At 42.6% G+C, this 13,932-nt stretch overlaps 1 protein-coding gene across 1 annotated transcript in view; it reads left to right on the plus strand.

Annotated features, from left to right (window-relative positions):
* Window positions 1-657: 657 nt before the first annotated feature.
* Window positions 658-13,932, plus strand: part of TMEM26 (transmembrane protein 26) — a 110,507-nt gene continuing 97,232 nt past the window's right edge. Inside the window, exon 1 of the mRNA XM_073596265.1 lies at window positions 658-2,140. Within this exon, the coding sequence (XP_073452366.1) occupies window positions 1,950-2,140 (191 nt within the window). The 5' untranslated portion in view covers window positions 658-1,949. The remainder of the gene's footprint in view (window positions 2,141-13,932) is intronic.

Raw genomic sequence — 13,932 nt, forward strand, 5'->3', positions numbered from 1 at the left:
TTGAATCAAGTTTGGAAGAGCAATGAGAATCATCTCTCAGTAACGCCTTATGAACAATGGTGTGCTTCGGCCTCAGACACAAAGGGAGGTATCTCTCTCATCTATTCTTCCCTGGCGGAACCCACGGAAAAGGCAGCGTACATGATGAGCTGGGAGAGGGATCTTGACTTCAGCTGGGATCTGGATAAGTGGCATACTAACTTTGCCCGCTCCTTTAAAGGTATGGTTAACACTTCATTAAACGAAGCAGGGTTGAAAATTCTTACACGCTGGTACCTGGTTCCGTCTCGTCTAGCCAAATTTTTTCCGCAAGTGTCGCCTCTATGCTTTAGAGGCTGCGGTCATGTGGGGACTCTTTTACACACACTATGGGAATGCCCTAAAATCAGAATGTATTGGAACAAGATTTTCTCCCTTATCCGCAGAACATGCGGTTGTACCCTGAAACAAGACCCAATTATTGCATTGCTTAATGGCCCCATCCCTAAGATTTCCAAACATTCCCAGAAGCTGATCCATTTTATTCTAGTAGGGGCCAAAATGACCATCACCCGGTCCTGGAAATCGCCGAAAGTGTCCATTCGGCTAGCCAAACAAAAAATCACTTGGATCATGCTGCAAGAAAAAATATCCAACACAATCCTAGATACCCTAGACAAATTCAAAACTATCTGGGAACCCTGGGCAAATCTAGTGGGGCACCCTCTGTATGTGTGAACGATAGTTCTAAGCATGGTTTTTAGTCTATGGACTTTCAATCTCTCTCTTGTAGGGGTCTCCTGTGCACCTCCTCCCCATCACTCATGATGAACAGCTATTCCTCGCATCCCCCCCTATCCCCTCTGTCTCTCCTAATTTCTTCCTTTCTCCATCTCACTTTTCTATTCTCTCCTTATTTTAATACTGGTCACACAGGCTCTCGGTACTCTTGATTGCATTGGGTATTGGCCTCAAGGAGGCTATCAGGGCAGACTCTCAAACGTAATACCACCTTATCCCACAAGCATAACACACTTCGGTCCGGTTCGACTGGCCAAAGGGTAATCAACCCTGAAAGGTCAACTGACCGATAGGCTTCCTTGTTTAAAGCATTGTGTGTAGAAGTACGTTATTGGCATGTTTGTTGGTTGTCGTATAGATACATGCTCCATTCAGTTTTATCCTGTTTATTATTTTCCCAGTTTATAAAGCTGTGTATCCATACCCTGGACATTTCTCCACATATTAATAACGGAATGGGCTCGGGGTCTCCCGGTTCACCAGAGCAGTCAGTTCCCAGAAGGGGCTCTGGGGCCGAGACTCCCAAAGCTCATAGCAACTTATGTGTTTAGGTTACATGTTTATGTCTATTCAAGATTTTCTGTTGACATCATATATAACAACTGTACCGTTATTATAATCTGTACTCGATGAGCGCTGTGCTCCTTTCCATCTGTCTTGTTCGATGTATTTTCTCAAGAATTCAATAAACTTTACTTTAAAATGAAAAAAAAAAAAAAAAAAAAAAAAAAAATAATAATTAGCACACTATTAATTCCCCTAAAGGGAAATTTTAAAAACATTTCAACCAATGTGAAAAAAACAAACCTAATTTGCTTTCTTCTTCAAGCAATAAAAATGTTACAAGACTTTAAATGTCACAAAATAAATAACAGTAATGATGGGATGAATTCCATTATGTCTCTGTCTGAGTTACTCTGAGATACCACTCAGCTCAGGATAAAGTCACTACAAGCTGAAGTTCAGGAAGTCTGGAGGAGGGGCGATTTACTATGCAGCTATAAGCTTCTTTGTTGAAGAGAAATCAGCATCTGCACATCTGCACAGAAATACACATCGCATTTCCCGGGAGTAACTTTCCTGTCCACTACGAAAACTCCACTGAAATAAGAGAAACATCGTCAGCGCTGAGATTTCCAGGGAATAACAAAGGATCAAGACGCTACACCATGGAATTTTTTGTATTCCTCAGTGCAGTATTGACTAGACTTCTCTTTTTTCTTCACTCATTAGTTGGAGTTTGGAGAGTCACTGAAATTAAACGTAACCCTATGTACTGGCTGCTGGCTCTGTTGAACCTTTTACTGTGCATTGAGACTGTGCTGACATTGAAATTTAGGAAAGGAAGAGGGCTTAAATGGTAAGCATCTACATATGTATGATTTTTTTTTTTTTTTTAAGATGAGAGCTAATGCATTTCTTGCTGAACTTTCTGCCTGTCAGGCACTGGGGTTTATTTACTAAAGGAACATCCACTTTGCAGTACAAGTACACTGCAAGAGCACTTGGAAGTGCACTTGGAAGTGCAGTCGCTGTAGATCTGAGGGGGACATGCAAGGAAAATAAAACAGCATTTTTGCTTGTACATGATTAGATGATAAAATCAGCAGAGCTTCCCCTCATTTCAGATCTTCCCCTCAGATCTAAAGCGACTGCACTTCCAAGTGCACTTGCAGTGTACTTGTAGTGAAAAGTGGATTTGCCTTTATTAAATCAACCCCCCAGATTGCATCTAAATAGTACTTGGTTGTATTTTGTCATCACATCCCGGTGGATCTGTAATGTATTACGTAGCGATGCACTTTAGGATGTACCATTCTGGAGTGTAATGAACGCATGTACCATAGTGTGTGGATATCTTTTACTGTATGCAATAGTGACTTTTCATAGCAACTTATGAGTCACTACTATCTTTCTACTAGGGATGGACGAACGGTTCCTCCCGAGCATAACTTTGATTGTTCGGGATGTTCGGCAAACACGAACAATATGTGGTGTTTAGGGCCAATTCGAAAGCCGCCGGAACACCGTTAAAGTCTATGGGACACTAACATGAAAGGATCAAAAGTGCTAATTTTAAAGGCTTATATGCAAGTTATTGTCATAGAAAGCGTTTGGGGACCTGGATCCTGCCCCAGGGGACATGTATTAATGTAATTTTTTTTTTTTAAATGGACGTTTTTTGAGAGCAGCAATTTTTTTTAATGCTTAAAGTGAAACAATAAAAATGAAATATTCCTTTAAATATCATGCCTGGGGGGTGTCTATAGTATGCCTGTAAAGTGGCACTGTTTTCCCGTGTTTAGAACAGTACCACAGCAAAATTACATTTCTAAAGGAATAATTGTCATTTAAAACTGAGCGTGGCTGTAGTGAATTGTTGGATCTTGGCAATATAGATAAAACTCATTGAAAAAAAGGGCATGGGTTCCCCCCCAGTCCATTACCAGGCCCTTTTGGGTCTGGTATGAATATTAAGGGGAACCCCCGAACCAAAATTTTTTTTAAAAAATGCTGTGAGGTCCTCCCAAAATCCATACCAGGCCCTTCAGGTCTGGTATGGAAATTAAGGGGAACCCTGCGACAAATTTAAAAAAAATGGCATAGGGTCCCCCCAAAATCCATACCAGACCCTTCAGGTCTGATATGAATTTTGAGGGGAACCCTGCGCCAAATTTAAAAAAAAAATGACGTAGGGGCCCCCCCAAAATCCATACCAGGCTCTTATCCGAGCACGCAACCTGGCAAGCTGCAGGAAAAGAGGGGGGGATGAGAGAGTGACCCCCTCCTGAACCGTGTCAGGCCACATGCCCTCAACATGGGGAGGGTGCTTTGGGGTCAGACCCCAAAGCACCTTGTCCCCATGTTGATCACTGCAAATTTTTGCATAGATACTCCCTTGGGGCAGGACCCGGGTCCCCAAACACTTTTTATGACAATAACTTGCATATAAGCCTTTAAAATTAGCACTTTTGATTTTTCATGTTCGTTTCCCATAGACTTTAACGGTGTTCGTGTGTTCTTCCCGAATTTTTTGTCTGTTCGGATGTTCTGGTGCGAACCGAACCGGGGGGGGTGTTTGGCTCATCCTTACTCTCTACTACCTATAGTGACCTAAAAGTGACTAATATTTATAATAAATATTGTATTCTGTTAACTGCATGTGATCAGTATTTGGAATGATAGTATTCAGTAATTGAATTATTTTTTAATATTTTTTCTAATTAAAACAATAAATGTACCTTTATTTATATTTTCAGCACATACAGTAAAATATATTTACTTATTTTGGTAATTACCCAGTGCTTTACTTATTTTCCCAAATAAAATATTCCCATCGCACACTTTTCTGGGACAGGGGCTGGGACAAACTATAAAATAATTTCTAAAGCCGCGTACACACGAGCGGAATGTCCAACAGAAAAAGTCAGACGGAAGCTTTTCATCGTCTATTCCGATTGTGTGTAGGCCTCATCGGACTTTTTTTTTTTTGAAAATTTTGACGAACCTAGAAATGGAACATGTTCTAAATATTTCTGACGGAATCAATTCCTGTCGGTAAAACCGCTCGTCGTATGCTGTTCCAACGGACCAAAAACGACGCATACTGTGAAGCAAGTACAAGACGGAAGCTATTGGCTACTGGCTATTGCACTTCCTTTTTCTAGTCCCGTCATACGTGTTGTACGTCACCACGTTCTGGACGGTCGGACTTTGGTTGGACTTTGGTTTGACCATGTGTAGGCAAGACCACTTGAATGGAATTCCGTCGGAGTTCCGTCGGAGAAACCTTCTGATTTTATTCTGACTGCAAAACCGGTCGCGTGTACGCGGCAATACAGGTATTTCTTTTCCCCTTGCACCCTTTCAGGCCGGGTTCACATATGTGCGGCTGTAGTTTGCAGTCTGGGGTCCAGTGCGTTCCTGTCCACCGGTTCAGGTGCAATTCGGGTGCAAATTTTTGCCTGAATTCACACTTTGGAAGTGCGAATTCACTTGGAAGTGCACTTGGAAGTGCAGTCGCTTTAGATCTGAGGGGAAGATCTGAAATGAGGGGAAGCTGCCATAAATAGATAAATAGATATCCAACATGTCAAACCTTAAGTTTGTGAAATGGCGACAAACTTCCCTATATTTTCTATCAAAAGCTCCCAAAAGGTCATCACTTTAGTGTTATGAAGGAGGTATTGTGCTAGAGTTATTGCTCTCACTCCAGTGTGCGTGGAGAAATGTAACACGTGTATCACAATCAATGTTTTCAGGCATAGGCGCCTCCTAACCATGCGTTTATGTTTATATGGGCGTATATATATGTGGGGACAGAGGGCATCAACATTTTTTTTTGGTGGGGGGCAGGGGATTTTGATTACTTTTAGGTTACAGGATCTCGTTAATGAGACATGCAGGATCTTTTAGTCTCCTCTGGGCTTTATTGAATGTATTGCATTGCAGATATGCTTGCAATGCAATACATCCCCTCATGGCTATGCTAACCGCTAACACTGAGAGGCTGACCCAGAAGTGACGTCATACACAGGTCACAGTAAGAAGGGGAGGAGAGCGGAAGCGTGCCCGCTCTTCTCCCTCCCGTCCACCCGCCACATCGGTGGGGGCAATACATGGTGGGGGCATGCATGCGGGGGGGATACCGGTACCGGGGGTGTGTGGAGGCTAATGGGGGGGCAGCGTAGTCGCCCCAAATGCATTCACCTGACAAGTAGAGGCCTGCTTATCAGTTTTACACACAATCCCGGTGGCTGGTCCGTATGACATCAGACCAGGCAGTGAAAGGGTTAAAGTGGTTCTCAGATGTTTCAGGCTCTCTATACTAAACTCCCATTCTGGCTTGCACAGATATGTCACGCTTTGCCGCCCTCTTGAGACTGGGATGCTCTGGACAAACTGTAACCAGAAAAACAAACAAAGGGCGCACCAGCCTAGTGCATTATCCTCAAATATTCTTTATTGATAAAATGAAGTGATAAGTAACCAACATAAGTACAAGCTTGTCAGAATACATCCAGCTTCAAACTCTCGGCACATCACATCACATCACGCTGAGGAACAATATAGGTCCGAAAGGATAATGCGTTTCAAGGGACTTGCTCACTTCCTCAGAGCTGAGGAAGAGGGCATATCCCTTGAAACGCATTAACCTTTCAGACCTTTATAAGAAGCATCATGGTATCTTATCTGGGGCCACTGTGGCAACCTGGGAGGCTAGATATCTGAGGGCTGTCATTACTGACTGTTGAACATGTTGGCTCCAGAGCAGTGATCCTGATCCCATCTTCATGGAGCTGAAAAATAATTTAAAACAGTAGTTCAGATTTTTTTTTAAGTGTCAAGATGGCTGCTTGCTTGCTTCAGGTTAGTAACCCACTAGGTAGTAAAGTCAAGATCAGATTGATCTCAATGATAGATGTTCTTTAAAGGGTATGTTCACCTTTACAGAAAAATCTGTAAGGTGAACTTACACAGGACCCCCACGTCACCCCCCCCCCCCGTCCCACTGACCTGCATGGTGGCAATCGCCCATTCTGAGCCCCGGTATAGCCGCCCCAAGGCTCCAGGGCTTAGAAATCCCCGGAGCTTAATCTAACGTACCTAGGTGGAATGTTTAGGAGCATTCTAATTAGGTGGTGCCATCACATGGGTGGCGCCGACCAATCAGATCATGCATAGCCCGTCCTCTTAGTGGGGAAGAAGAAGAGAGAAAGCTGAGAGGATTTCTAAGCGCCGGAGCCTTGGGGGAGCTATACCGGGGCTCAGTACGGTCGATCGCGGCCATGCAGGTCAGCGGAACTGGGAGGGGGCGAGGAGGGGGTCCTGTGCAAGTTCACCTTACAGATTGTTCTGTAAAGGTGAATGAACACTTTAAAGTGTATATAAAGGTAAAACCCTTTTTTCTAGTTTTAGATAAAGTGTGGAAAGGCAATAACCCCTGTCAGATTTTTATTGCTGCCTTTGTCCCCACTGGGTAGATCAACTTCTCTATTTGTGATGCTGACCATTGTCTTCGGGGGCAGAACGTGAGGAAAATTCCAGAATTTTACAGTTTGTCATTGGAATAGGTGAGGATAAATATTCTAATATAGACACCTGTTCTGGGGACAATTGTCTTGGTGGTAACATGTTATGGCTATAGATACTGTACACTTACAGCTTTAGTTGTCTGTACTTGGTAAGTAAACAATAGCACAACATCACTACTGCATCCCAACATTGGTTGAAACCTTCAGACACTGAATCATCATCCCTCGAAGCAGCAAAAGGTATTTATTTTCTGAAAGCAGAGACCCTGGAAAATAAAATGGTGGTCGGAATTTTTTATGTTGCACAGTTACGATATTTGTGCAGTTATTTATCAAACACATGATTTCAGGACAAAATACACTAAAATTTATTTTAGTGCAAATAAACACAGTATTATACTTATGTTTGGTACAATATTAAAGTTTGGGTTGTGTTGAGTAAACTATGGTACCCATAATTCTTCATAGGTGGCTTTTTAAAAGCCTTTACAGTTGATCAGTTTAGAGTTAACTGTTTATTACGCCCCAGAATTGTTGCATTACTGCTCTTACTCCAACGATCTCACATGTGTGGTGCAATTGATGTTTACATGCACATGCTCACCCTACGCCAGATTTTTTTATGGCATGTGTTTGGGGGTGACTGGGGATATTTAATTTTTTTTTTCATTATTTTTATTTATTTTATATATTTTTTCACTTTTTTTTTTTCTTAAAGGATAAGTTCACTTTAAAAATAAAATAAAATACATTTTCTTGCAGGTATTATTTTTTTCAGTAGAAGCCTGTAAATTATTGCACCAGGGATCAGTATATCACTGATGCCATGCAGGTTTCCTGCACACTGTCAGTGTATCTGCTTGCCCGTACATCCCATATGGGTAAGCAGATATTCCCTGACAGGAAGGACTCAATGAACTCTTCACAGTGCTGTGACAGCCGCTAAGGATGTTGGGGCTTGTAGTTTATTCAGACACACAGAGCTGTGTGTATGAAGGAAGCGGCCGCGTGGGCGGAGTCCCTCACTGTCGCGCTGTTTTCAAACAGTTTCAGGCAGCTAGTATGAGCATTATCCATTAACTTTATTGCATGTGACAGCATGGGCAGGTGACAGGTCTTCTTTATGAAGACATTAGGGGTCCCAATCAATTTTCTTTATAAGCCTTTCACCAGCTCTTAAAGCTGGTACCAAGCTCATAGCTGCGGTGGCAGCTATAAGCTTGATTTAACCACTTGATACCATTATGTTTATATACGTACCTTGGTAGACAAGTGGTTAAAGTGGTTAAAGTGATCCTAAAGGTTGTACTTTTTAAAAAAAATAGCAAATATGTTATACTTACCTGCTCTGTGCAATAGTTTTGGACAGAGCAGTCCTGGCCTTCTTTTTGGGTCCCCTGCTGGTGGTCCTGGCTGCTGAGTGCCTCCAATAGCAAGCCTCTTGCTATGGGGGCACTTGAGCAGGCTCACTCCCGAGCTGTGTTCCGTTCCCCACTCTTTCTTCATTGGCTCACTGGCTGTGATTGACAGCAGCAGGAACCAATTGCTCCCGCTGCTGTGTAAGCCAATGAGGAGAGAGAGAAATGCAGCAGAGCTGCTGCTCTCATGCACATTGCTGTATCGAGATGGGGCACAGGTAAGCATAAGGGGGGGAGCTGCACCGAGCAGGTTTTTAACTTGTGGTTGTAAACCTCATATACATAATTTCTTCAATACATGCACCATTTTATAGTTTGTTATGTAAAAATCCAAAGCACTCTATTTTTACCTCTGTACTTTCATCCCTAAGCCTGTCACAGCTCTCTGAAAATCTCTGGTCCATGGGCGTGTCTATGGACCGGAGCTCAGGAGGCTGAGTCATGACATCACTGGCCCCACATCTCCGCTGTAAACTCAAACACTAGCAAGGGCTTAGTGGTGCACACAGTGCTGGAAGTGTGCGCGCACGTCGCTCCCTGCTGGGAGGTGGGGCCAGTGATGTCACGACTCCAAAGCCCAGGGACCAGAGCTTTCCAAAAAGCTGTGATAGACTTGTAGATGAAAGTACAGAGGTAATAATACAGTGGTTTGGATTTATACTGAAAAAACTATAAAATGATGCATCTATTTGGGAACTGATGGTTATGAGTTTTACAAGCACTTAAAACAAAACTCTTTTACTCAGGCTGGGGCAGCAGGATACATGCACCCTTCACTCATGCTCGTACATGAGTCTCCTCTGCATGTCATTCACTCAAAGGAGAGGGGGCGTGGTGACACAAATTTTTAGCATGTGTCAGATTTTTTTCCAGTAGCAAGACAGTGAGGAATACAGCTGACAGGCTGCTCATATTCCTGCCAGGCTGTGCACAAATGAGTTTGCGCTGCTTTGCTGATTTAGCTAAAATGTTCAGTTTAATTTTTGTTAATCTGGGTTTACAGCCACTTTAATGCATAGAATGCATTAAGGTAAAAAACTTATGCATTTAGAAGCACTTTAAGGACATTGTTGATTTGTTCCTTTCTGAAAAAAAAAGGATTTTAAAAGTGCACATACTGCAATTATTATAAAATTGAATTTGTACTCATGTTTATACTTTTAAAGGTAAAAGTCCTGCAGACAGCTTATGATTTAATTACTTACCTTTACTAGAGAGAAAGACCTCATTTGTGCCATTCTCTGAGCTCAGTTTTTTTGGAATCTCATTGAAGCCTTAGCTCAGTAATCTAATGCATACTTTTGATTTATTCAAAAAACTGGAGAAGGAGAAGAAACAAGTTCACACCTATGTGTTTTGCAATGTGTTTGCAGATTTTCCGAAACGCACTACAGTACATTTAACATTAATTCTTATAGGTCACGTTCACATCTATGCAGTCTCCACTAGTATATTTTTTGGAAAGGTGCATAAAAAACACATGCACATGCAGTTTTGGTCTGTTTTTGGTGCATTTTCCTGCATCACAAAAGACATCTCCTCTTGGCAACATTAACAAAACCCAAAAATGCATTAAAAATGCATCAAAAAAGCACATGAAAAAACACAGAACTTGCTGGAAAATAGGCCTCAAAAATGCATCAACCGCACATGCATAGATGTGAAACTGGTCTAAGAGAACCAATTTTGTTTTAACTTTAAAATCCAGCTCAGGCCAAAGCATTTTATTTTAGATAGAGTGGGGGAAGGTTAGATCCTCTCTCAGAAGTTTGTTGCCGTCTATGTCCTAAATAGGGCGCAAAGTAACGGTAAATCTCTAAAACAGGTACAGGCAGTAAGGGAAAAACACCTGAATGGGGTTACAGGCGGAAGTAAAAATCTGAAAGAAAGTTTTACCTTTTCCCCAAACTATTCAGAGCTTAAGAAATTTGGATTTTAGGTTTCGAATTCCCTCCTCGCACTTGGAAAGTTGGAGTCTAATTGGTTGCTATGGGCAATATATTCACTTTTATATATTAACCACTTTTGTGGCTCTGAAATACTCATACTGTTTGAATTAGTAACAAATAGTTCTATTCATGTACTTGCCAGTATTGCAGAATGTCTTCCAGATGCTGCCTAAAAGTGGACCATTCATTTAAAAGCAAGGTTCGCTTATTACATTAGGCCTCCCACCCCAATCCTACAATGCTCCATGAATAAAAAACCCAGTAGTGTTAGAGTAAAGTTAGAAAATATATTAAACTTCTACTGAGATTCTCCACTGCAAAAGGTGATGTCAAAATCTTTCCTGCGTGATCCTTGCAATGAGACACTCCCGCACTGTGCAAGATTCCAGGAACTCATTGTTCCCAGGATTATGCTGATATGGTCCATGATGTAACTGTTACCTAGTCGCAGTGGGTGGAAGATAAGTTTATTTGATAACTTTTTATTTTACAGCTATTATGCAGCATTGTAGAATAGGGGTGAGAGGCCTAATGAAATAGGCTTGTTTTTACTGCAAGGTCTGCTTTCAAGAGGATATTAGGGAAAAAGTAGGGATGAGCTCGATGTTCGAGTCGAATGTAAGTTCAACTCGAACATTGAGTGTTCACCCGTTCGTTGAATACTGAACCTTATGGGGCATTCGCCGGAATTTAGAGCGCCCGCAGAAAGCCCCATAATGAACGGCGAGACCATCAATGCACTGCAAGGTCGCAGTGCATTGACAGCTGCTGATTGGCCAAAGCATGAACCTGACCTGCATGCTTTTGCCAATCACAGCGCGCTCTGCTGTGAGAGCCATGTTTGGCCAAAGGCAGGGTGCCTTTGGCCAATCATGGCTCAGGGGGCTGAGTCCACACCCCACACTATGTAAGGCTGCTTACAAGGCAACCGTACATAGTTTTATGAATGAGAGCATAAGTGCACAAACAAGTGTAGCGCTAAAGTTTTAACAAGCTTATGATATAACATATATGCAAGAACGTAGAAACAAAGAACTATATCAGTCCACAATGTGCAAAAATACAGTCTCTAGTGCTCTTCGAATATCTCTTCAGATGCAGAAGACTGCTGTTAATCCAGAGGGTATATAGAATTGCTTAATCACCACGTGGATAACGCATGCAAAAGATTAGATGTGATGAACCCTCCACACAGAAAGAGTGAAGGCTTACCAGAGGAATTGAACTCATAAGAACATACGTTCAATGAGTCAATCTAGCTTGTATCACCAACAGGCAATAAAGGAAGGGACCTCCAAATTGAATAGCAGCAAAACTCCAAACGTATCCAGAGCCGTGAAGGAACTCTCTCTATAGTAGATGGCAAACCTTCCAATGGATCATCTCAGACGAATAGCCCATATGAAATAAAGAGGGGGGGCCACATAGCATAATACCGTTTGTAAAACGAATTTATTTAAAATAAGTAAACAACTTACATTTGTGTAGTAAAAAAGCGCTTCTAAGTAAAAATTATGGCAGGCAGTGGATACTCCACTGCCTGCCATAATTTTTACTTAGAAGCGCTTTTTCATTTAAAACTGCTCGCGGCTGTAATGTATTGCCGGATCCCGGGAATATAGATAAAAATCATTGAAAAAAATGGCATGGGTTTCTTCATGTCGATGGAGACAAGGGCCTCTTCCCCACAACCCTTGCCCGGTGGTTGTGTGTGTCTGCGAGCGAGGGGGCTTATCGGAATCTGGAAGTCCCCTTTAACAAGGGGAATCTCCCAGATCCCGGTGCCTCCCCTATGTGAATGGGTATCGGGTACATTGTACCCCTACACAATCACCAAAAAATGTGTTAAAATGGTAAAAATTACAGTTTGGGACAAATCCTTTATTAAAAAAAAAAAAATGTCCCACGATGTAACTCCATCTTCGATGACAGCGCCGAGAACCGAGGGGAAAAAAAAATGGAAAGACTTCACCTCAATGGGAGGCGTCCCGCGACTGCAGGCTTTTTTTTGTGAGAAATCATGAATCAGACTGAGAAAGAAATACAGTAAGCGTCCCGTTCTGTGCAATGGAACCGTTCTAATCAGAGTGACGCAAGTCGCTCCGACTTAGAAAAAGGTTCCTGTACTACTTTGGGGGTGACTTGCATTGACTTCTATACAGAAGTCTTTTTGCAAGTCGCCGCTGAGTCGTGTCCTGGGTCGCCTGAGGCAGTTGCGCTGCAAGTCATGCTGCCTCAGTGTGAACCGACCCTTAAATCTCACTTGTTTAATAATAATAAAAAAGGTAAGCACAGTAAATGTAGTCAAAACACATCCAGAGTTCAGGAACCGGAACAGATAGTCAGACAAGCCAAAACGTCAGAGCCAGTGATGAGCGTAGTAGAACAGCAAGCAGGATCTGGAGCCAGAAGGAATGTCAGCCAAGCAAGTCTTTAACAAGAACACAGGAGAGCATCTCTAGAGATGTGACAAAGGCGAAGGCAGAGATCATCTGAGCTGGACAGCTTAAGTAGGCAGGACTGACGAGCAGGATATCATCAACAGGTCAGTCACTGTGGAGAGATAGGAGCTGGCAATTAGCCGACAGCTGAGCAGCCAGCTTAGATATGACATTTTTGCAATGACAGCTGTTATATAGCTGAGGACGGGGCCACTCGGTGACGTAAACAAGTGACCTAGCCCCCCTCTGATGTTACGTGATGCCACATAATGTCAGAAGGGGGCAGGGTTACCCGTTTTCTTTACTGGGTGGCCCCGCCCTCAGCTATAGAACAGCTGTCATTGCAAAAAGCCTGCAGTCGCGGACGCCTCCCATCGTGGCTGAGTTTTTCTGTTTTTTTTGTTTTTTTTTCTTGAGTCGTCAGCTCTGTCATCAAAGATGGAATTACGTCGCGGGACATTTTTTTTTTTATAAAGGACTTGTTCCAAACTGTCGCCTGTTATTTTTACCATTTTGGCACTTAGTTTTTGAATGGGTACTGCCTTTCACATAGGGGGGCCGGATCTGGGGGTTCCCTTGTTAAAGGGGGCTTCCAGATTCCGATAAGCCCCCCATCCGCACACCCCCACAACCACGGAGCAAGGGTTGTGGGGAATAGGCCCTTGTCCCCATCAACATGGGGACAAGGTGTTTTGGGGGGCACCCCAAAACACCCTCCCCATGTTGAGGGCATGTGGCCCGGTACGGTTCAGGGGGGGCGCTCTCTTGTCCCCCCCCTTTTTCTGAGGCCTGCCAGGTTGTGTGCTCAGATAAGAAAGATGAGCTACTTTACATACACACTAAGGACACCCCAGGCACAATATTTAAAGGAATATTTCATTTTTATTGTTTCACTTTAAGCATTATTAAAAAAAAGTCATTTTTTTAAAACTTTTTTTTGCATTGATACATGTGCCCTGGGGCAGGACCTGGGTCCCCAAACAATTTTTATGGCAAAAACATGCATATAAGCCTTTAAAATTAGCACTTTTGATTTTTCATGTTCATGTCCCATAGACTTTAACGGTGTTCGCGTGTTCCCACAAATTTTTTGCCTGTTCGCAAGTTCTGGTGCGAACCGAACCGGGAGGTGTTTGGCTCATCCCTACTAAAAAGCAATCTAGAGCACAAACACAGGGGTTGATTTACTAAAGGCAAAAATACTGTACACTCTGCAGTTTTTTTTTTATTTTCCTTGCATGTGATTGGGTATTCTTTGTAAAGTGAAGCTTTACCACATTAACTAAGCTCTGGAGCAACTGCACTTGCA

This window comes from Aquarana catesbeiana, linkage group LG08, assembly GCF_042186555.1.
Source record: "Aquarana catesbeiana isolate 2022-GZ linkage group LG08, ASM4218655v1, whole genome shotgun sequence".
NCBI lineage: Eukaryota > Metazoa > Chordata > Amphibia > Anura > Ranidae > Aquarana > Aquarana catesbeiana.